The 24,021-nt window shown below is 45.3% G+C and overlaps 1 protein-coding gene across 2 annotated transcripts in view; it reads left to right on the top strand.

Moving 5' to 3' along the window:
- Window positions 1–9,086: 9,086 nt before the first annotated feature.
- Window positions 9,087–24,021, top strand: part of NAF1 (nuclear assembly factor 1 ribonucleoprotein) — a 73,033-nt gene continuing 58,098 nt past the window's right edge. Inside the window, exons 1-2 of one of the 2 annotated variants that reach the window (XM_040332644.1) lie at window positions 9,087–9,231; window positions 11,900–12,356. In XM_040332644.1, the coding sequence (XP_040188578.1) occupies window positions 11,911–12,356 (446 nt within the window). In that variant the 5' untranslated portion in view covers window positions 9,087–9,231; window positions 11,900–11,910. Of the gene's footprint in view, window positions 9,303–11,899; window positions 12,357–24,021 lie in introns of both variants that reach the window. The other variant, XM_040332654.1, reaches the window with a different exon arrangement.

Here is a 24,021-nt window from a genome sequence, read left to right as displayed (position 1 = left end):
GGGAACCTGATCTGAACCAGCAAAGCCCAGCTTTAGAGTTGGATTTAGCAGAGGAGGGGGGAAAGTGGACAATAAGGTCAGTCAGCTGAATCAAACCATAAGAAGCCCCCTTTACACAAAAGTCCTGCAGTGGCTTGCATAAACAGAGGAACCACATTTCTCTTCCACAGACATAGAAGTGATGGCCTAAACAAACAACTAAAGGTTAGGACCCAAACTATTTGGAAATGGGCTAGGGTTAGAGGGTTTAGGGTTATAGGGTTAGGGTTAGGGGGTTAAGGTTAGGGTTAGGGGGTTAGGGTTAGAGCTGGGGGTTAGGGCTAGGGTTAGGGGTTGGTGGTTAATTCCAAACTTGGAAATTTGAAAATACGGAATTTTGGAAATTTGGAAATTCCAAAGTTCGGGAATTCAAATTTTCAAGAGTTAGGGTTAGAGGGTTAGGGTTTGAGGGTTAGGGTCTTAGAGTTAGAGGGTTAGGGTTATAGGGGTAGGGTTAGAGGTAGGGGTTAGTGGTTAATTCTAAATTCAGAAATTTGAAAATTCGGAAATTCAAAATTTCGGGAATTCGAAAATTCAAAATTTCTAATTTTCAAGGGTTAGGGTTAGAGGGTTAGGGTTTTAGGGTTAGGGTGAGGGTTAGGTTTAGGGTTAGAGGGTTAGGGTTAGGGGTTAGAGATAGGGTTAGGGTTAGGGGTTAATTCCAAATTCGGAAATGAGAAAATTCAGAATTTCTGAAATTTGAACATGAGAACATTCGGAAATTCGAATATTAAAGGGTTAGGGTGTTAGGGTTATAGGGTATTAGGGTGAGGGTTAGGGGTTAGTGGTTAATTCGAAAATTTCGAAATTCGAAATTTCGGGAATTTGAAAATTCGAATTTTCAAGGGTTAGGGCTTAGGGTTAGGATGTTAGGGTTAGAGAGTTAAGGTTAGGGTTTAGGGGTTAGGGTTAGTGGTTAGGGTTTCCCCTTCAAGAATAAGGCTAGGACTCAGAAATTGAAATAGGGACCACCCCCAGAGGTCAAAGGTCATAAGGAGGGTTCCCAGAGGTCAATGGTCACAAGGCAAGGCAAGGTTGACCCACCCCCAGTGTACCGCCTACCCCAACTAAGTCGGGGAATGAACAAGTCGAAAAACAGAAATTTTGAAAATTAGGAAATTCTAAATTTCAGAAATTTGGAAATTCGAAATTCTATATTTTCAAAATTTGGAGATTAGGTATTGGAATTTCCTTTCAAATTTGGCTGTTAGTGAACGTAACAAATTCATCCGAAGTTACAAATCATCCAAATTAACGAATGCCGCATCTAAACAAATGAAACGTAACAATCTAATAATAATAAATAACATGCACACTAAAATGCACAATGGCAGTTGTATATTCCACTTTATGGAATATACACTGATTGGGACGCTCCTATTGCTGGCAATAGGCTCCGATTTGACATGCGATTTGACCTGTCAAATCGCATGTCAAATGTGCCAATGTGAACGGGGGCTTAATTGATGTCTATGTTCCTGTTTAAGCTAGTGCAATGACCACTGCCATGGGTGTCCGCAGGAGTGGGCAAGGGAGGTCAAGTCCACCCCCCATGGAGGCAGATGCACTGCACCAAGGTGCTGCAATCTGAGACAGAGGGGGGGGAGCTGAAGCCGTCAGTGCTGCCTGGCTCCTATCGCAGGATCTGCACACACAGATCCTCTCAGTCTCCAGGAGCTTCAGGCAGCTGTGTGGGGGAGGGGCGCCTGATGTCATCACCTTCAGCAGGAGCCCGGGAGGAAGAAGATCTATCATGCTGCTAAAATTAGGTCAGTAAATAGGGGAGATTGTTCAGAAACAAACCTTTGGGGGTGAAATGATTGTACTTGGAGGCGGGGCAGGCTGCTGCTTCCCCCCATGTCATATGCAGTGCAGTGACCACAATTTGATATATTGTGCCCACCATGTGCAGTCACAACCATGTGATGTGTTGTGCCCACCATGTGCAGTGCCCACCATGTGATGTATTGTGCCCACCAAATTGTGTCTGTGTAATGTGCTGTGCCCACCATGTCTTCTGCTGTGCTGTACAGTGCCCACCATGTAGTGCAGAGTAGAGTGCCCTCTGTGTAATATGCTGTTAATAGTTACTTTTGACAATCTAATACAAGTTTACTTGAAAAATTTCCTTTCATGTTGTGATTGCTGCCTGTTTGCTGACCATCTCTTTCCACAACTTTCTGGATTCCCTGCATGTTTTGCAGCTTCTCCTCTGCTGTTTATGTTCAGTTTCTAAGGACTACATATCCCATGGTACCTTTCTGCCTGCAAGCAGGGATTCCTGTAATGGTTCTCCTCCGCTCAGCACCTTTGAAGTTTAGAAGGCAGGCTCTATGAAATGTGTGGCATAGCAGTGTCTACTCCCAGGGCATAGTGAATATGTTTCCACAGAATTCAGGGATATAAATGTGCATGTGCATTAACACCTGCAAATGCAGCCTTCATCCGATTAGATGTAAGACCCCCTGTGGGGGTTCCCATGATTATCTGCAAGAGGCCTGTGTCCAGCGCCATTTACTCGCATGATCGGCATGAGTGATATGTGAGTGGCTACGATTCGGGTGCTGGGTGCCCTTCGAATATGTGAATGCACCCTAATAGAAGTAGGCTAGAAATAATTGAAATACATGAAATAATGGAGAAACAACTGTATGATTTAACATTTTGACCATAGATACACTTTAAACTGTATCAGTTTATTTTTGGTTCTAATTTTATTTTTATTCATATTTATTAATTTTTGGTACTAATGTTGGTGTCAAACCATCTCAGACCAATCCGAGTCATCCAAAGCTGGAAGATGTGTTTTCTGTTTAAAAAAAAAAAAAAAAGACAGCAGCAGATTACAGAAGCTCATATTTTTTTTTTATTTCACGTGTTGATCATGCCAGTAACACACTTCCTGTCCTAGGGTGACAACCCTCACTCACTATCTGTCCTAGGGTGACAACCCTCACTCACTGTACTCTATGTAGAAGCAGTGTTGTCGCCCTAGGACTACAGTACAAAAGCCCTCTAGAAAAAATTGTTTCTGGGCCATACTATGGGTCCAAACCACAAATAATGTACTCTACATATATGTGGTATTGCTGCGATCGTCAGGAGAAGGACAATTTATTTTGTGTTATTCTTTTAAGCTAAATTATGGTAGTAGCAAGAAATATACAGCTATTTTTTTTTGTATGTTTTTTATTTGTATTTTGGTCCCATTCTCCTTTGATAATAAAAATAAATCAGGAGCTATCCGTTACCATTTGCCCAAAAAAGTAGGCCCAATTTGTGCTGAAAAAAAATATATATATATAATTCACCTGGATACACAATGTAGTTGTGGTAATATGTACAGATTTATTAACACATATTAAAGAAGAAAAATGTTCAGGCACTAAAGTGATTCTAAAGGTTGTAATATAACCCTGATCCTCTTTTCTTTGGGTCCCCGGCCAGTGGTCCTGGCTCCTCCCCCTGCCAAGTGCCCCCAATAACAAGCCACTCTCTGCTCATTGGCTCACTGGCTGTGATTGACAGCAGTAGTGAATGGCTCGTCTGCTTGAATGGCCGGTGTTCTATCATATTACCGCTAATCATCAGACTGTGCAACGGAAGTGATGTTCCGACCAAAAAATACTTACTGCGCATCCATTCTGAGATGTCAGATAAGCACGCGGTCGGATTTTTTGCCAACAAACTTCAAAATTAGTACGTTTTACAAAAAATCTGACGTGTGTAAGCTCCATCAGACAAACTTTTTCGGTTTTCATCGGACAAAAGTTCGCTCTGCAAACGGACAAACTTTTCGGCAACAAAAGTTCAATGGTGCAAAATCCTATCGTGTGTACAGAAATCCATCGGACTTTTGTCCAAAGTACAAACACACATGCCCAGAACCAATGTTAAAATCAACCAACAATAGCAGAAGTTGGCCAAAGGGTGGTGGTAAAGAGCAGAAAAACCACATGATGTTGGGAAAGTTTTGGGAAAGTTTGCAGAAAAGTCCTGCCGTGTGTATGCTATGGGTGTGCCCGGCCAACTCCCTTCGGACAAAAATCCACGGAAAAGTTTGTTTGAAGTCCGATCGTGTGTATGAGGCTGTAGACAGATAGATTTGGGTGTCATTGGCGTATAAGTGGTATTGGAAGCCGTGGGCGGTTATCAAGTGACCAAGGGAGGAGGTGTAGATAGAGAAGAGAAGTGGTCCAAGAACAAAGACTTGGGGAAACCCACCAGAAAGGGCCAATGGAGAGGAGGAGACAGAGTTGTAGGTAACACTGAAGGAGCGCTGTGATAGGCAGAGAACCAGGATATAGCAGAATCTTGGAGGCCAAGGGAATGGAGTTTATTGAGAAGGAGCGGGTGGTCAAAGGCTGCAGAGAGGTCAAGTAGGAGTATGGAGTACTGGCTGTTGCTTTTAGCAGTTAGTAAATCGTTAGTGATTTTTAGTAAGGCAGATTCCGTGGAGCAGGGGTGGCCAACCAGTGGCCCGGGGGCCACATGTGGCCCGCGGAGCCCTCTGATGTGGCCCGTGACCTCCTGCTCTGGAATAAGGGGTTGGCGAGTCCAGATCGCAGGTTGCCACCATTCATACCACAGCATTAGTTTTGTGAATAAAGCTGGTGGTAGAGGAAGAAAGCAGCTGCAGAGCAGAGCCCCATAAGCCAATGCTTCCTGTATAGCGCCGGCTTTTGCAACAGGCGGAGTCTATGGCAAAGTTCAGCTAACTCACAGGATAGACACAGGTGCAGTACACTGCACCCACGGTGTAGGCAAACCGTAGCAAATTAGTGTGAAAGCAGTCTTGGGCCCTTTTCACATGATCGGCCCGACCCAACCGGATCCTCAATAGAGTGGCAGATGTAAACAGACTTTTGTCCGCTTACGCCCACCTACCTCCAATCTGCAAAAAAAAACAGAAGGGAATTTGTCCCCTTCCATCTGGGCGGATCGGAGGGCCTAAAGAATAGCAGTGACCTGTCATCCGCCCGGCTACGCTCATTGTGGTCCGCAACTGGTTACCAAGTTGCTTAAGTGGCCCTCGCTCTTCAAAAGGTTGGGCACCTCTGCCGTGGAGTGTTGCGAGCGAAAGCCAGACTGTAAGGGGTCAAGAAGGTTATTTTCACTGAGGTAGAAGCTAAGACGGTTGTAGACTAGGCGTTCTAGAAATTTAGAGATGAATGGGAGCAATGAGATGGGCCTTAAAGGATCACTAAAGGATTTTTTTTTTTTTTTTAGCTAAATAGCTTCCTTTACCTTACTGCAGTCCTGGTTTCATGTCCTCATTGTTCGTTTTTGCTTTGAAGTAGCTGTAATTCTGCTGTGATCTCCACACTTCCTGCTTGTCTGGCTCCTTATGAAAAATCTCATGGCAGCTTTTCACTGTGGTCCAAGCTGTGTGTCTAATGCCGCGTACACACCATCACTTTATGTGATGAAAAAAAATGACGTTTTTAAAAACGTCACTTTAATTGACTGTGTGTGGGGGAAAACGTCGTTTTATGTCTTGTAAAAAACGACCAAAAAAAATTTAAGCATGCTTCAATTTTATGTGTCGTTTTTCAAAAGTGCACTTTTTACTTCACAGAAATTGACCGTGTGTAGCAAAAAACGTCGTTTTCTAAGACGTTTTTTCATCCACGCATGCCCAGAAGCTACTTATGAAGCAAGCTTCAATGGTAAAACGTGGTGGAACGTAACCTCACTTTGCAAGAACATTGTGAGAAAAACGATGGTGTGTAGGCAACTTCGTCTTTGAAAATTGAAGTTTCAAAAACGTCATTTTTTACTTCACAGAAAGTGTCGTTTTTTTTCATCACATAAAGTGATGGTGTGTATGCGGCATAAAACTCATCAGAACCAATCCGATTCATTTTAAAAACAAAACTCTGCCCTGGATTTGTTTGTTTTTGTTCTGTGGGTCTCTTTACTTCACAGAAACATGAAACCAGTTTAAAAACGAAAGTGAAACTAGAGGCACATTATATGATTGAATGTAATCTATTTTTAATCATTTTTAAAAGGAATCAGTTAACTTTTATGTCTCTATACCCTGTAAACAGTTATTTCAGCAAAACAATTTTTTTCCTTTAGTGACCCTTTAAGTTGTTCAGGTTGGTGGGGTCCAGTGGGGGCTTTTTAAGTATGGGAGTGATCTGCGCATGTTTTAGAGGGAAGGGGAAGGTGCCACTAGAGAGGGAGGGATTGAAGATGTGAGTGAGGGAGCATAGGATAGAAGAAGAGGGTGACCTTAGTAGTTGTGAGGGAACAATGTCCAAGGCACAATTGGTTGGGTGGGCATCTGGGAAACGTTTTGTAACCTCTTCAATTGTAGCCTATTTAAAATAGGAGAGTGTTGAAAGTGCTGTTAGGCAAGGTATGTTGGGTGCAGAAGATGTACGCACAGTGGAGGTGTCCTCATTAATTGCATCAATCTTGTCTTTGAAGTGATTGGCAATCTCTTGGGCAGTGAGTGAGTTAGTGGGTAGAGGGGGTGGGGGACGAAGCAGAGAGTTTAAGGTTGAGAAGTGCTGATGGGGAGTGGATGACAAGGTATTAATAAGAGAGACAGGGCCCTCTGATTCCTCCTGTATTGTAACTGTACTGTCTGTTCTCATGTTGTAAAGTGCTGCACAAACTGTTGGTGCTATATTACTCCTGTATAATAATAATAATCTGATGGGTAATGGTAATCTCATAGAACACAGCAGTCGCGTTGCTAGAGTGGTGCGGGGGGTACAGTCCACACCCGGGTGCCACCCACTGCAGGGGTGACACCATCCCAAGGGTGACAGAAGCCCTGGCTCCCTTTTGCATTTATTTTTTTTTCAGCCAGAAAACCCTCTTTTAGCGTCGCGCCTGCTCCTGGCCTGTGTTCTCCTACTCCTCCTCCCCTCTGTCTCTCATTACGGCGCTGCTGCACAAGCCTGTCACAATCGACCTGGGCGCCGCGGCTGCACACTGTCTTCTCCTCTCCAGCCGCTGGGGTGTACCTGAGCTGCCCGAGCTGGTGCGGTAACGGGGGAGAGGTGGTGGGTGTTGGCTTGCAATGGGGGGATTACTAATAGAGGGGGGTGCTATGTCCTGGGGGGTCTGTACTAATAGAGGGGGTGCTATGTCCTGGGGGGGTTTGTACTAATGTAGGGGGGGTGCTATGCCCTGGGGGGGATCTTTACTAATGGAGGGAGGTTCTTTGTCCTGGGGGGTCTGTACTAATGGAGGGAGGTTCTTTGTCTTTGGGGGGGGGGGGTCGGTACTAATGGAGGGAGGTTCTTTTTCCTGTGGGGGTCTGTACTAATGGAGGGGGTGCTATGCCCTGGGGGGCTGTACTAATTGAGGGGGTGCTATGTCCTGGAGGGGGGTCTGTATTAATGGAGGGGGTGCTATGTCCCGGGGGGTCTTTACTAATGGAGGGGGGTTCTTTGTCCTGGGGCGGGTCTGTACTAATGGAGGGGGTGCTATGTCCTGGGGGGGTCTTTACTAATGGAGGGGGGTTCTTTGTCCTGGGGGGGTCTGTACTAATGGAAGGGGGTTCTTTGTCCTGGGGGGGTCTGTACTAATGGAGGGAGGTTCTTTGTCTTTGGGGGGGGTTGGTACTAATGGAGGGAGGTTCTTTACTAATGGAGGGGGTGCTATGCCCTGGGGGGATGTACTAATTGAGGGGGGTGCTATGTCCTGGGGGGGGGGGGTCTATATTAATGGAGGGGGGTGCTATGTCCCGGGGGGTCTTTACTAATGGAGGGGGGTTCTTTGTCCTGGGGCGGGTCTGTACTAATGGAGGGGGTGCTATGTCCTGGGGGGGTCTTTACTAATGGAGGGGGGTTCTTTGTCCTGGGGGGGTCTGTACTAATGGAAGGGGGTTCTTTGTCCTGGGGGGGTCTGTACTAATTTAGGGGAATTCTTTGTCCTGGGGGGGTCTGTACTAATGGAGGGGGGTTCTTTGTCCTGGGGGGGAAATCTGTACTAATGGAGGGATCTATACCTGGAAGGGGGTCTGTACTGATCGAGCGTGGTCTATACTTAGTGGCGGGGGGTCTACTGAAAGAGGGGGGATGGTACTAAGGCGCGACTATAGTTGGTGTAGGGAAGGTGACACCAACCCTAGTGACGCCACTGGAACACGGGACCATAACGTCACTCCTGCGCAGAGGTGTGCCATTCCTTCAGGGCCAGGTCACACCCCATGCAGTGCAGTGCATTTTTGTTCTGCATCAAAACCGCATGGAAAGTAGGTTATATGGTTTCCAATGTCAAATTTCACACCAGTGCAATCAGTTCCAGTGCTTTTTAGTTACAGAAAAAAAAAAAAAAGGAGTAGAACATGCTGCATTTTTTCTGCGCTGGACTGTACTGGAACGCAGTAAAAAAAAAAAAAAAACACTCAGACACTTCAAAAAGGCACACGAGACCCTAGTATAATGGGGGGGGGGGGGAACAATAAAAAAAGCATCTGGAAACGCAACAAAACGTGCATGCAGAAATGCATCAGTAAAGGATCCCTGGAATGCATTTTTGTGGTGTGGACCAGGCCTCACAACGCAGGTGCCGGTGACGTCACTTGCTGCTGCTCGCTGCAATATCTCGACCTAAACAGTGCATGTTTAGGAGATATTCATTTTTCCTACAGAAGAGCTTTATTATAAGCTACCCCAGGGGTAGGCAACCTGGGGCCCTCCAGCTGTTGTGGAACTACATTTCCCATGAGGCATTGCAAGACTGGCAGTTATAATTACTCCCAGAGGCATGATGGAACTTGTAGTTCTGCAACAAGTGGAGGGTCCCAGGTTGCCTACCCCGGAGCTATCCTGTAGGTAAAAATCACATTCAGGAGTTTACTACCACTTTACCCATCCTGCTCTCCTCAATAGTGGCTTTGTATTCACTAAGCTCACTGTGCCTAGAAATGTTCACCAGTAAATAGTGGAGATACAGTGTTATCTGATGCTCTCCACATGCATTCGGATGATAGTGATCGCTAGCTATGTGAGCAGCACAGTACAGTTCTGGGGGAGGTCACCGGAGAAAAACAGCCCAATCATAGAAACACATGGGGCAGACTTCCGGCAAGTTCAACCAATCAGCAGACGAGAGAACAACTGGTTGAGAACGAGGCTTGGAACGCAAAACTGAGCGGCGTGGAGTACACGCATGGAGTCAGAGAGTAACCGGGCAGAGCAATGACGGACTGATCGCCGCTGTGTGGTGAGTGTCGTGCCGGTGTCCGCTCTTTGTCATTGGAGGTCTCTTCTCACCTGTGCACGGGTCACTATAGGGTAACATTGTCTTTTACTCCCTATAGTAAAATAACCAATTTAATGGAGGTTACATGTGAAGTTGTCCTTCCTTCATGAGAAGGTGTAGGCCATGTTTATCCCTCTTTACATCTATGTTAGGGGATAGACATGGCTTGTCATAGCCTATGGGATTGGAATCCTATCACCTGAGTATTCTGAGCTTTTAAGGTGGACTGACCATTCTATATCCTTTCCTGGTATTCCCCTCATATAAGAGCAACTCCGCTTTGTGTTTACAAATCATGGATCTGCTGACTATGGGACATCCCAGTACTTGGAGTCCAGCACTGCCTTCCCTGTGCCACCATATTGGGTATGTGAGCTGGTTGTGGAGACCTAAGGAACCACAGCTGGCGCCATGCTGCACATGTGCACGCTACTGCGAATGATCCTGCTGCCTCCTGGGACATTTGATGTGTTTTAAGGAGGGGGCGGGGCAAGAGGCATCATCCTCACCTAAGTGAAGATTGTGGAAGTGGCATTAGATACTGTGAGGGGGAGCGTACCAGCGGGACTTCGTTCTGCTTTAAAGTGGTATTAAATACGAAAATGTTCAGTGCCCCCACAGTAGGGATGAGCTCCGGCGTGTTCGCACAGTCCACGTGCAGAGCCCGCTAGGAAGTCAGCACGGTGCTGCACTAATCACAGGCAGGGAGACATTGTCCCAATGCGTGGCTGCAGAGATCGGGAAATGTCTCACTGCCTGTGATTAGCGCAGCGCGGTGCCGTCTTCCTGGCGGGCTCTGCGCGTGGACTGTGCGAACACGCCGTCGCTCATCCCTACCCCAGAGCAACCAGCATGCTATGGGAGCTCCCTGTGTCCATTTAGACATGGAGGTCCTGCGCCCCTCTCTCCTGATTGGTTAGCTGACTTTGACAGCAGCAGCAGCCAATGGCGCTGCTGCTGTGTCTTAGCCAATCAGGGAGAGAGAATCTCGGACAGCCAAGACACTTGTGGACATTGCTGGACATTCATATTATTATTATTATGTATACATTTTTTTTTTCTTGGAGCCTGGAAAGCATTGCACCCATGGGTGCCATGCAGGACTCGTGCAGACTTCTCAGTGTATCTGTCTGCTTGTACAGGCAGGCAGATGCACACTGAACAGCGCCATGGTAGTTCATTGAAACTATAAGCTGACAGCCCCAAAGACTGTCGGGACTTGTAGTTTCTCATGCAGAGGACTGTGAATGAATAGCGTGGCTGGGAAAGCATAGCTGTGTTCGCAGGGTGGATATAAATCAATGATTTAAAAAAAAAAAAAAAAAAAAATTTGAATAAAATGCTTTTGGAGTAAAGATCTATCTAAAGATATTTGACTATTTAAGATGCATGAAATGGAGCTTAGTTATGTAGTATGAGGCTGTCAATTCTGTAATATAATTTTTTTTGGTAAACTCGTTCAATGAATCAAAGCTCTACAAGCTGAGATAACATGTACTGCATTGATGCATTCACACAATTTCACATTAACCTTGAGATAAACCAAAGTTCAGGAATATTCCTTTATACCAATGTTTTGCAAATCTATGTACACTGCAAGGTGTATGATTGAATCAGGTTTTGATATCTGTTTTACTAACCTGATAGCTTATTATTCTAAGGCCTCATGCCCACAGACGTTTTTACAGCTGCTTTTATGAGCGTTTTTTGCAGCTTAAAAACGCCTCTACATTTTGGCCTCATACCCACCATGGCTTTTTTTTACTGTAAATGGCTGAGCCGTTTTTAAGCGGCAAAAAAAGAAAAAGAAAACAGGACCAGTGCGTTCTGAGGCTTCAGCGCTAGAGCTGTAAAAACATCAGACGCCGGCAAAAGGTGTTCCCCATAGAAGTCGCACCAGAAGTTGGATCAAGATGATCAGACTTGCGGTGCGACTTGTGTGCTGAGAATCTTGAAGTGGGAACCCCGCGAAAATGTAAAATATTTTTTGTGCGAGGTTCCCCCCCCAAGACGATACCATACCCTTCGGTCTGGTATGGATCTTAAGGGGAACCCCACACCAGAAAAATGGTGTGGGGGTCCCCCCAACATTTATACCAGACCCTTATCTGAGCATGCAGCCTGGCAGGTCAGGAAAAGGGGGGTGAGTGAGCGCCCCCCCCTCCTGGTCCATACCAAGCCACATGCCCTCAACATGGGGGGGCGGGGGGTTGGGGCAGGGGGGGCCTTGCACCCCCCCACTCCAAAGCTACTTGTCCCCATGTTGATTAGGACAAGGGCCTCTTGCTGACAACCCTTGCCTGGTGGCAGTACAGTGTTGCATGACTGCGCAATTGACATTCAAAGTGTGAAAGAGCTGAAAATTGGCCTGGGCTGGAAGGGGGTGAAAATTCCCTGTATTGAAGTGGTTAAAATACAACTTGCTCCCATGTCTGTTCTTTAGTTGTGAGTACAGTAATCTTTGGAACATTGTTGGTCCAGCTTACCACCTAACATTAAGACTGTATGTGGAGGATGTAAGTTTGTAGGGATCTTGGTGTTAATAGCATTTAGTTGATGTTTACTGTCATTAAAGAGAACTTCTGAATACAATGTACAATAACTTTAATGGCATTCTTTTATAATACAGAGAAGAATACTATGGATACACAGGAAGAAATTGCTGTAGCTGAAGTGGCTGTCGACACTCAACAGAGCAATACCAGCAATTCCGATGTTAAAGTGGAAGAAGCAGCCATGGCAGATTTAGATCCCGGTGAAGAAGGTCCCTTGTCTGGATGTGGAATTGATGCTGAAGCACCTATAAATAATAATAAGGAAGGAATGCAGACCTCTTCCTCAGAAGCTGGAATCCCTAGGATTGAAGATAAGCCTGGTTCCTGTCAGTCTTGTGAAGTACAGCCGGAAGAACAAATGGAACTTGGTGAAACCTTGCATTTTGAAAACCATACAGTAGCTACGCATAATGGAAATCCTGGGGAATCTCAGCATACATCCGTCTCATTTCCACAAACTTCTGGTGAAATACTACCTGTATGTGATAATGAAGCGGAGGAAAGTTCTTCAGCAGACTCTTCTTCAGACAGGTAAGCTTTTCGATTAAAGTGATCTTGGTGTTTCAGCCCTACATTTTGGTAATTCTGTCGGTGTGACATGGTCCCTGCATTTAAAGTGATTCTAATGGCACATTTTTTTTTTTTTTTTTCATTAAAATAATAAACATGTTATACTTGCCTGCTCTGTGCAATGTTATTGCACGGATTAGCCCCGAACCACCTCTTGGGTCCCTTTCTGACCTTGTCTTCTCCTCTTCTGTGTGTGTGCGTGCGTGCGCGTACCACCTCGGCAAACTTTGTGCTATGGGGGTTCACGTGCAGGCATACTGCTGAGCCGGGTTGTGTGCATCCATAGACACACACAGCTTGGCCTCGCTCCCTTCTCACAGGATTTGACTAATAGCAGCAGGAGCCACTGGCCTCCGCTGTTCTCAATGTAGTGTAGGGAGAGAAGACCTGTAGACGGCACAGCGCTGTATCATTAGAGGACTCGGGTACATGTTTAAGGGGAGAAGGAGGGGGGCACAGCAAGTGGCAACATTCTGTATACCTAATGCAGGGAATGCATTAAAGTAAAAAAAACATTTTAGCTTCATAACCAGGCCAATGCATTTTTTTTTTTTTCTTCTGCATCAAAACCGCCAGAATGGTAGATTACATGGATTTCAATGACACAGTTCTCACCATGGCAGTGCATTCCAGTAGGTCAAGAAAAGTAGAACATGCTGCCCTCTTTCTGCATTGAACTGTACTCTAACATACCAGAATGCACATGTCACTAGTTGGCTTTCTTTACATTCTTTTCAATAGTGTCCTGGGATTTCAGCCCTACAGACTTCTATGCTAGACTTGCAGAAGTCGCATTACATTGGATAAGAAGCCAATCCTATGCAACTTTGGTTTTATACGCGATTTGTGTTTTTTTTGTTTTTTTTCTTCCTTTGTCTCTCCTTCCAGGCCAACCTTGCTGCCTCCTCCCAAGCACATTCCATTCACAACCGAGCGTATCAGAAACACACGGTACCTTGCTTGTTTTTCACATGTAAAACAACATCATGCATAGGGCAGCCCATTCACATGCATGGTCTGACCTACATGCAACAGGCATGGCCGTTTGAAGGAATTTGGGGGCCCCAAGCAAAATGGACAACCAAAATAGGAGGGTTACGTACACACCAACATGAAAGCATTGTGGCAGTAAACAATAAGGTCTTAAAGCACCCATATGGCTGGGCATATATATTATGGATACAGTGGACACAGTATATCTAATGACATCTAATGAGGAGAGCAAAAAATAATGATTTACCATGGAAACAATAACCATAGCTTTCTTTCCGCTTTCTTTCCTTTCACGCTGAGCCGCTCATAGCGTCGGCGGTAAAACTTCACTATTTTTACCGCCAACGCTATGAGCGGATTTGCTAGCGCCCGAGGAAGGGTTAAAACCGCCCGAATGCGCTGCTACAGCAGCGCATTGCCAGTGGTGTAGCTGCACTGTCCCATTGATTTCAATGGGCAGCAGCGGTGAAGGAGCTGTAAACACACCGCTCCTTCTCCGCTCCAAAGATGCGGCTAGCAGGACTTTTTTTAACAATTTTTTTTTTTTTTTTTTTTTTACAGTCCTGCTGGCGCAATGCTCCAGTGTGAAAGCCCGAGGGGCACTGCCGGAACAGGTTAATGCCACATGTGGGGTGTGGTAAAGGGTTAATGATGTATATGGAGAAGGGGACACGTACTCCTGCAATCTATGCTTCTAGGTTTACACTGAAGCCTTGGGGAAATTTGCATGTGATTGAATGCGAATTTTGAAGTGCGATTTGAGCCTATTCATTTTGTATGGGCTCAAATCGCACCGCAAATCAGTTTTGGACCATTTTTGCGAGTACGGATACTCGCGAAAATGCCTTGGTGAACCTAGAATAAAATAATGTAATTTCCATGTCAAAAATGCACATGCAGAAACACAACTGCACTGCGTTTCTGTGGTGTGAACCAGCCCTAATGCCCCTCTAATTATACCCCAACTGTGCTAAAGTCAGCCTGTGTATTGAGTTCACCTTATGTGAATGCTGAAACGCATCAAGAGGCAAGACTGTATGATGGCAGGGTATCTGCATTGTGCCAATTCAACCTGGCACTGCTCCTACAGAGTTTCACATATTGGTAAAGGAAAGTTTTATGGTTACATAGTTTTAAGATGATTCCTTTTAACATTCTCTGATGTTTCAAGAACAGCGATAGCAGGAATCTGTTTTCTAAGGACAAGTTACATATTTCATGCGCTTTCAAGCCTGACGTACCCAAGGTCATATCTCTGTGCAAGAGTATAGAAACACAAATTGTAACATTGATGATGAGTAAAACCTTATGAATGCTTGGGCAGCTTTGTTAGAAAATGTTCTCCTTTTTGGCGGCTTGTTAACCACTTCAGACCCGGACCAAAATGCAGCTAAAGGACTCGGCGTTGCTTTAACTGACAATTGCGTGGTCGTGCGACGTGGCTCCCAAACAAAATTTACATCCTTTTTTTTTTTTCCTTACAAATAGAACTTTCTTTTGGTGGTATTTGATCACCTCTGCAGTTTTTTATTTTTTGCGCTATAAACAAAAAATAGAGAGACAATTTTGAAATAATGCAATATTTTTTCCTTTTTTTCCTCAGTTTAGGCCGATACGTATTCTACCTATTTTTGGTAAACAAAAAATTATCGATTGGTTTGCGCAAAATTTATAGTGTTTACAAAATAGGGGATAGTTTTATTGCTTTTTTTTTTATTTTTTATTTTTACTACTAATGGCTTAGATCAGCGAATTATTTTTTTATTTTTTTCCGTGACCGCGACATTATGGCGGACACATCAGACAATTTTGACCAATTTTTGGGACAATTGTCATTTTCACAGCAAACAATGCTATAAAAATGCATTGTTTACTGTGAAAATGACAATTGCAGTTTGGGAGTTAACCCCTTCAGCGCCCCCTAGTGGTTAAGTGTGACCTCATATGTGTGTCTAACTAAACATCTCAGGCCGGGTTCACACCTGTGTTTTCTGGTGCTTTTTGAAGAAACACTACAGTTCATTTACATGTGTTCCTATGGGACACATTCACATCACTTCCATGATTTTCAGCTGCTGCGTATTCGGAAAGGGACTTTTTAACACAAAGCGGTGGTATTTTTTTTTTTTGGTTCAATATACTTCAATGGAGAAGCTTCAGAAAAGCATGTAATGTGTTTTTGCGGCAATTTGCGTTTTGCAATCTGCCCAACAACAAATTGGCCTAAAAAAATGTAAAAATGTAATAATTGTTTTTTTTTTTTTAAAGCCATTATCTGATTAATTGAAACAATAATCGGCCAACTAATCGATTATGAAAATAAATATGGAAGTGAATCGTTGCAGCCTACTGCGCATGCAAGATTTGCACTGCGCATCGTAACTTGTCCCCATTCTCTCCTGGGAATCTTCTGTTTCCCAGAAGTAAGGGGGGGGGGGAAGTGGTCTGACTCCCACAGGAGTCTATGCCTGGAAGTGGGTGCAAATAGCTGTCTTAGACAGGTATCTGCACCCCCCTCCTCCCTGAAAGGTGCCAAATGTGACAGCGGAGGGGAGGAGGTTTCCAAACAGCGGAAGTTCCTTTTTTGGGTGGAACTCCACTTTAAGGTGAGCATTGGTCCTCAGGTAGGTGGTGGTTGCGCAAATCGTTCACAAGCACCAATCGAGTGGAGTATTGTGGAATATTTTATTAGGAATTATGGACATTTCATTATATAAGCACTGATATTTAGACCCCTTTCACACTGAAGCGTTTTTACAGCGTTTTAGCGTTAAAAATAGTGCTAATAAAACACCCAAAAAAACGCTCTACATGCATCTCAATGGACCCTTTCACACTGAGTCCTACAAGCGGCATCTTTGGAGCAGCTTTCCATTGAAATGAATTGAAAGCGCTGTAAAAACGCCTTGCCCTTTCACACTGAGGCGTTGCACTGGCGGCGCGTTGAGAAAAGTCCTGCAAACAGCATCTTTGGAGCAGCTTTTGGGCGCTGAAAAAAGCGCCCCTCTCCATTGAAATGAATTGAAAGCGCTGTAAAAACGCCTTGCCCTTTCACACTGAAGTACTGCAAAAACACCCTCAAACGTTAGGGTCTTAGCGGTGCTTTACCAGCGTTTTTCGGGCACTGGCAGTGTGAAAGGGCTCTGAAAGCACTCGGTCTTTCACATTGGGATTGCAGATGACTTCTTTCAGGTGCTTTACAGCCTTTTTTTTTTTTTTTTTTTTTTACGCCAAAGCGCCTGAAAAACGCTCCAGTGTGAAAGGGGCCTTGGAGAAAGATTTTTTTACTAAATGGTTTAATTTTGTGTGCTATGAGCACTTAACTTTATATTGGTACTGTAGCGAGGTGGCCCTTTTTGTGTATATAAGTGATTGTGTTGTGATTGTGGAGGCAGGTGGGGAGGACCATTCTTAGGAACCCTACATTATTTTTATCAGTTTAATAAAAAATATTTGCCAATACATTAAAAGTATACAAGTATACAGTTACAAATAATGCCTCTTTCATGCAATTCATTTTTTAATGTAGTCTCTGACAGGTGTGGAAATATTAATGATGCCAGCCTAATCATACCTAGTACTTGGAAGGATATTTTAATGAGCAAAGGAAGTTTGAGCATTTTATTGGCATCAGCATAAAAATTTGGGCATGTGGAATAATTGGCTCTTGAGTTTTTTTTTATTTTTTTTTCTCAGTGCTTTCATTCTCCCATTTTTCTTGAATTAGAAGTTGAAATGAAGTGTAAGAGAAGGAGAAGGGCTCTTTCAGCTGAGCTGGTTGCTTTTGGATGAAACGTGTGTGTGTGTGTGTGTGTGTGTGTGTGTGTGTGTGTAATATATATATATATAATTATATTTCCATATGGTGGTCAAAAATACATTAGAAATTGAGACTAGTGCTTGCATTGCGTTTGCATAGTCATCAGCTTTAGACCTTGTTCACATTAGTGTGATTTCAGATGTGACTTCAGTCGCATGGCAATTGAAATCCCATTGATTTCAATGGTACCCATTCACATCAATGCAACTGCGATGTGACTTTGGCAAGATACCTGTGATATTTTGGTGCAATGCAGTACGATTTTATGGGCAATAGACTTTAATGCAAATGTACATGCATTTTTTATTTTTTTTTGCCTGCAATTTGTGTCCGCTGTTAACCCCTAGGTGCCGGTGGTACACAAATACGCGGCCTCCTGGCTAGTGGGCCTTGGTGCAGAGAAACTGCATATTTCCATGCCAATTTGCAGAGACAGCTGTGCCGAGAGCGCTTGCCCTGTGTGCTCCTGGCATAGTTACCGAAGGCCTCTGATCACTTGTAGCTTTTGAATCAAAAATAGATTAAAAAATGGCGTGGCAATGGGCAGGGGCATTTTGGGAGCGCGCAAACGATCCCAAAGATGCTGCTTGCAGGACTTTTTCTAACATCCCGCAAGCATACCGCACTCGGATGAAAGCACCCATTGCAATCAATGGGAGGACGTTTACAGGCGCTATTTCTAGTGCGAAAACGTCTGAAAACTGCCTCGGTGTGAAAGTGTGAGTGTAGGCCAGTGGTTGGGGGAGGGGAGTGAACTCGGAAACAGTTCACGTAAAATTGTCCCAGTGTTGAGCGCACCCTAAAAATAAGCAGAAAAGCGTCGGTCCCGTCGGATGTTTTTTCACCTTAATGCATAGGGTGCATTAAGGTGAAAAAACATTTACATTTACAATCCCTTTAAGTAGTAAATGCGCATGCATTACTTTTAAATGAGGAGCTTGATTAGTGTCCCTTTTCAATGTTCTTGTGTGGTAAGTGTTTGCCTGGTTATTTTTAGGTAGTTTTTAGGAAAAAGTCCAGATGTGATCACTGTTGCCAATTGTAGCTAGCAACACTGTACACAATGAATGGCATGAAAGGAAGCCATTCATTGTCTACAATTGTCATGCGATCTTCTGTGATTGGTCACAGCGATCACACAGTACTGGCAGTACTGTTACGGGCGGGTAACAGATCGTGCCGGAGCGCTTTCTGTGGAGGAAGTCCCAGATTAGGGTTCCCACCCGGCCGTCATTTTACAATGGCCCAGGTAGGAAGCAGTTAAAGGGGAACTACTCCACCTGAGCACCACAAACCAAAAAATTTATTTTAATTGTATTTTTAATATTCAAAGCAAACTCCTCGTCTGTGGCCATCTTCCTGGTCTATGCAAATATGTCATACATACCAGGAGTCTCCGAGAGAGGAGGAGGAGGGGGTTTCATCAGCTAAGCACACCCACCTGCCTGAGATAAGGGCAGATGAATTCCAGGAAGTAAATGCTACATGAATCATCTGCCCTTATCTCAGGCAGGTGGGTGTGCTTAGCTGATAAAACCCCCTCCTCCTCTCTCGGAGACTCCTGGTATGTATGATATATTTGCATAGACCAGGAAGCACCTAACTGAGGAAATCTATTTACTAATACCAGCAATATAAGCAGGTTTAAAAATGGTCAATGTTGGCTGAGAGAGTGAAGGTCTGCTTTAATGCATTCACTGCATTAGCTCTGTGCCTGGCTGCTGTTCTTCCCTTTCTTTCTCTTCTTGCAGGAGGATTGGCAGCAGCGGGAGACATTGGCTCCTGCTGCTGTTAGTCAGTATCCTGTGAGCAGAGAGCCAGGGGAGACGGGACCAAGCCACGCCATGGACACCCACATGTTGGGCTCTGAGCAAGACCACATGTTTGCCCCTATAGCAAGTGGCTTGCTATGGTGACAGACACAGATGAGGTGGAACCAAGGTCATAGGTGGGGAAATTCAGAAGAGGAGGTTTGGGGTCCGCTTTGTGCAATTCCATTGTGCAGAGCAGGTGAGTATAACCTACCGTATGTATTATCTTTAATTAAAAAAAAAAACTTGCTTTAAAAAGGTTTAAAGATAATAACCAGTGCATGCTGATTTTGTGTGGAAACTTTACTTTTTCCCTTTAATTCCTAAATCTCTTGAGAGACTTGAGCTATTCCCAAATAAACGGATAACAGAGTTGAACTTGGCTACCTTTCAGTTATGCTCTATTTACTTTGTACATCTACTACTATAAAAAAGCATATTGTAGAAATATTTAGACCTCCTCGAAAACCTGCTTGTGATTTTTCGTGAGCTGATGTGACAAAAAAATACAATTACAATTAGTTCTGCTTGACTTGAACCTCCCAAGGAGATGCTCCTGGCCATTGACTTGTACTATATATATGTTGCAGTGCTATTTAAAGCGAAACTTCAGTCATTTTTTTAACTTTCCATCTTCTGCTCTTGTTTTAACTTTGGATAGTAAAACATTTTTTTTTCTGCCAGTAAATGCCTTATACAGCCCACTTCCTGTTTCTTGTCCGCTAAAAAGCCGAGGCTTATGACGTCATACACAGTGCACTCTCTCACTCTCGTAAGTTTGCCAGAAAGGGATGACTGATGATCCATAAGAGGGCCAATGAAAGCTGCAGAGCTGGACATTTACCTCTGTGTAAATCCTGAAAGTGAACAGGCAGCAGCTTCAGCTGCCCACAGTTAAAATGGTTGCAGCCAGACTTGGTGGAGGGAGATTTCTGCAGTGTATTTTGCAAGTACAGAATCACAATATATAAAGTGGTTGGAGGGAAGCTTCAGAATGGCAAAGATTATATATATATATATATATATATATGTCGACCGATATGGGTTTTTCTCTGGCCGATGCCGATATTTAGAAATCAGGGCGGCCGATATTTTGGGCCGATTTTTGGATTGGGATGCATTGTGGAGGAGGATGGATGGTGCTGGGCGTGGGTGGGAGATGCGTTGTGGAGGGGGAAAGATGGTGCTGGCTGTGCCTGGGGGGTGCATTGGAGAGGGGGGTGGATGGATGGAGCTGGCCGTGGGTGGGGGATGCATTGTGAAGGGGGATGGATGGAGCTGGCCGTGGGTGGGGGATGCATTGTGAAGGGGGATGGATGGAGCTGGCCGTGGGTGGGGGATGCATTGTAGAGGGGGGTGGATGGATGAAGCTGGCCGTGGGTGGGGGATGCATTGTGAAGGGGGATGGATGGAGCTGGCCGTGGGTGGGGGATGCATTGTAGAGGGGGGTGGATGGATGAAGCTGGCCGTGGGTGGGGGATGCATTGTGAAGGGGGATGGATGGATGGAGCTGGCCGTGGGTGGGGGATGTATTGTGAAGGGGGATGGATGGATGCAGCTGGCCGTGGGTGGGGGATGCATTGTGAAAGGGGATGGATGGATGGAGCTGGCCGTGGGTGGGGGATGCATTGTGAAGGGGGATGGATGGATGGAGCGAGCTGGCCGTGGGTGGGGGATGTATTGTGATGGATGGATGGAGCTGGCCGTGGGTGGGGGATGTATTGTGAAGGGGGATGGATGGATGCAGCTGGCCGTGGGTGGGGGATGCATTGTGAAAGGGGATGGATGGATGGAGCTGGCCGTGGGTGGGGGATGGATGGATGGAGCTGGCCGTGGGTGGGGGATGCATTGTGAAGGGGGATGGATGGAGCGAGCTGGCCGTGAGTGGGGGATGTATTGTGAAGGGGGATGGATGGAGCTGGCCGTGGGTGGGGGATGCATTGTGAAGGGGGATGGATGGATGGAGCGAGCTGGCCGTGGGTGGGGGATGTATTGTGAAGGGGGATGGAGCTGGCCGTGGGTGGGAGATGCTTTGTAGAGGGGGGTGGATGGATGGAGCTGGCCGTGGGTGGGGATGGATATATATAAAATGAGTGTGTACACACTGTTCCCTCCAGCACTGTCCATTGGATGACACCTGTGAGCTCCCACGTGAGTTGGAGTACAATCACTAGAGAGCCGAGGCACCTATCAGAGATGATAGGAATACTGTACATTACCCCAGTCTCCAGCAGCACGAGAAATGAATCCTTCAGCCACGCTGCTGGTAGCCTGCGCGCCGGCCCCGCCCCCCCTACCTCGACGGGCTGTAGCAGAAAGCAAACTGGGACGGTGGCGGGATTACTGAACATGGGCCGTAGCCTAGAGCCCATGTTCAGTAATCCCGCCACCGTCCCAGCATGCAGGAAGCTTTTGTGATCTCTTCGCGCAGACAAGCAACTACTGCAGCTGCTCGGGCTTGTGACAAGTTTGCTTTCTGCTACAGCCTGTCGAGGTAGGGGGGGGAGGGGCCGGCGTGCAGGCTACCAACAGCGTGGCTGAAGGATTAATTTCTCGTGGAGCGGGGTTTAGCGCGGCAGCCGAAAATCGGCCGATTTTTTTACAATAATCGGCCGATGCCGATTTCTTAAAAACGGCCAAATATCGGCCGATAGATATATCGGTCGACCTCTAATATATATATATATATATATATATATATATATATATATATATATATATATATATATATATATATATATATATATATATATATATATATATATATATATATATATATATATATATATATATATATATATATATATATATATATATATATATATATATATATATATATATGCATTATATTTGAATTTGTAAGTAATATCTTCAATTTAAATTTAATATGAATTTATTGGAGGCAATTATTGCCACCTTTTTAGTGCAAGAAAGCTCAAGAAAAATGCAGTCCACAGTCTCTAACCATCTCTTGTATCAGCAGCCTCTCAGCTGTGCCTGTCGGGTGCAGCCTCTCAGCTGTGCCTGTCGAGTGCAGCCCTTGTGTGCCCAGGTCAGAGTGGTGATATCCTGCTGTGTCAGGGAGCTGGATTTGAATTGCTCGGGCAGCCGTAACCATGGCCCGCCTACTGTGATCACGTCACACTGATCCAATGTCCTGGCATTGGATCATTGTGCTGTCTATCACAGGAGGCGGGACATTGTTACTGCGGCCCCTGCATTTCGGCTCCCAGACACAGGGAGATTGCTGCTCTGCAAGGAGAAGAGGACAGGCCCGGGAGGACCTGATCTTGAGCCGCCAGCATGACACCCCACAACGGCCGGCACCTGGCGGCGCGCCTTTTGTGCATGCACGGTTATCTGCAAATTTTGGTGCATCCCTAGGAATCACTGCAGTTCCTCTTTAAAAGCATGCGTTAGCTGTTGGATCCCATTTACTTATAGATTTGAACAGTAATGTATAGACTTTACCTTGAACAAATCTGCATCTGCATATCAGGTTGATGGCTCATTTTTGTGACTTTGAATGAGCTTTGAGCAAGAATATGATTTATTTTGTTAAATTGGATTATTCTGGTTGGTGAGGACTTGTCTATACAGACAATTTCTCTACTCTACTGCTTCACATCATTCAATCCATTTTACTATTGTAACACTGTAGGCAGGTGCCCTCATCAATGACGGCTTACCAAAATATTCCTCCCCCTTTACAACCCGCTACACTGGTGGTCAGCCTATATAACGTACTCTTGGGCCTCATGCAATGTGAACACTGGGTGTACTGAGGCACAGACAGCAGGTACAACCCACTGCCAACCGCCTTTGAAAATCAATGACGGGCTAAAATATGCCAGGGGCCGCGGCGAGATCACCTGGAAGTAGGAGCTGGTACGGTTCAAAACCAGGTATCTGCTCCCCCCGAAAAGTGCCAAATGTGGCACCGGAGGGGGGAGGAGAAAGATAAATGGAGCTTCCACTTTTGGGTGGCGCTCCACTTTTAAAGACTGAAGTTGGGGGGTGGGGGGAGGCAGCTTTGGCATTTCCCATAAAATTCTAGCCAGATTTTCTCCAGCTATGCAGCCTAGAAGGCCAGGAAAGGAAGAGCAGCCTCCCTCCTAAATCAGACCAGGCCACATATGCGATGCAGCCTTTCAACATTCTAAATAAGCTTTGTTTAGCCTAAAATTCATCAGTGTCTGAAAATTAACTACTCCAAATCGTTTGCGCTGAATGTGTCGCTGCCCGTGGCGCTAGTTGCCCTCTGCCAGGAGAGTTTTCCCTTTCGCTAGAAAGCAGATATTACCTACTTGGGCATCAGGCTCCCGAGCAAGTTGTCAGAGCTATATGACAATTTTCTGAGTGAGCTGGCTGCTATACAGCAAGACATGCTTCGGTGGGACACTCCCACGATTTTTTGGGTTGGGCGAGCCGCTATCTTGAAAATGACGGTTCTATCCCAATTATTGTATAAATTGCAGACACTCCCGATCTCTTTGCCACCTTCTTTCTTTGCGACATATAAGAGGTTGTGTACGAAGTTCATATGGGGGACTAAGGCACTGCAAATTAGTTTGGTATTACTGGGCTACCCGTTTGACGCATGTAGTAGACTGGCAGGTGCACGCTCGCCATAAAGGATGGGTTTACCTGGAAAGTTTGACCTTGGAACCCGTGAAGTTTCGGATACGGTGTGTGGCATAACACCCCTCAGAGGGAACCCTGACTTTCAACCGGGATTGGAGAGTTCCTAACTAACAAGACTATGGCCCCATCCGGACATGTAGCCAAACATTTATTTTCCGTGGATAGATTTCTTTCTCTAAGAGAGGTGTCGTCACTGTCCCTGACCAAGACCTTCCCCCTCACTGGCGTACCTCCAGATAAAGTACTTTCTTGATAACCCAAAGACCAGAAGAGGTTTTTTTCTAAACCGGCCACAATGTTTGAGTCATTGTGCTCTAGCCCGGGCCCTCAGGGGCATGTGATTTTGGTGCTGTATGCA

This window comes from Rana temporaria, chromosome 1 (genome assembly GCF_905171775.1).
Source record: "Rana temporaria chromosome 1, aRanTem1.1, whole genome shotgun sequence".
In the NCBI taxonomy this organism is placed as follows: Eukaryota; Metazoa; Chordata; class Amphibia; order Anura; family Ranidae; genus Rana; species Rana temporaria.
This window is presented reverse-complemented; position numbering and strand designations above follow the sequence as displayed.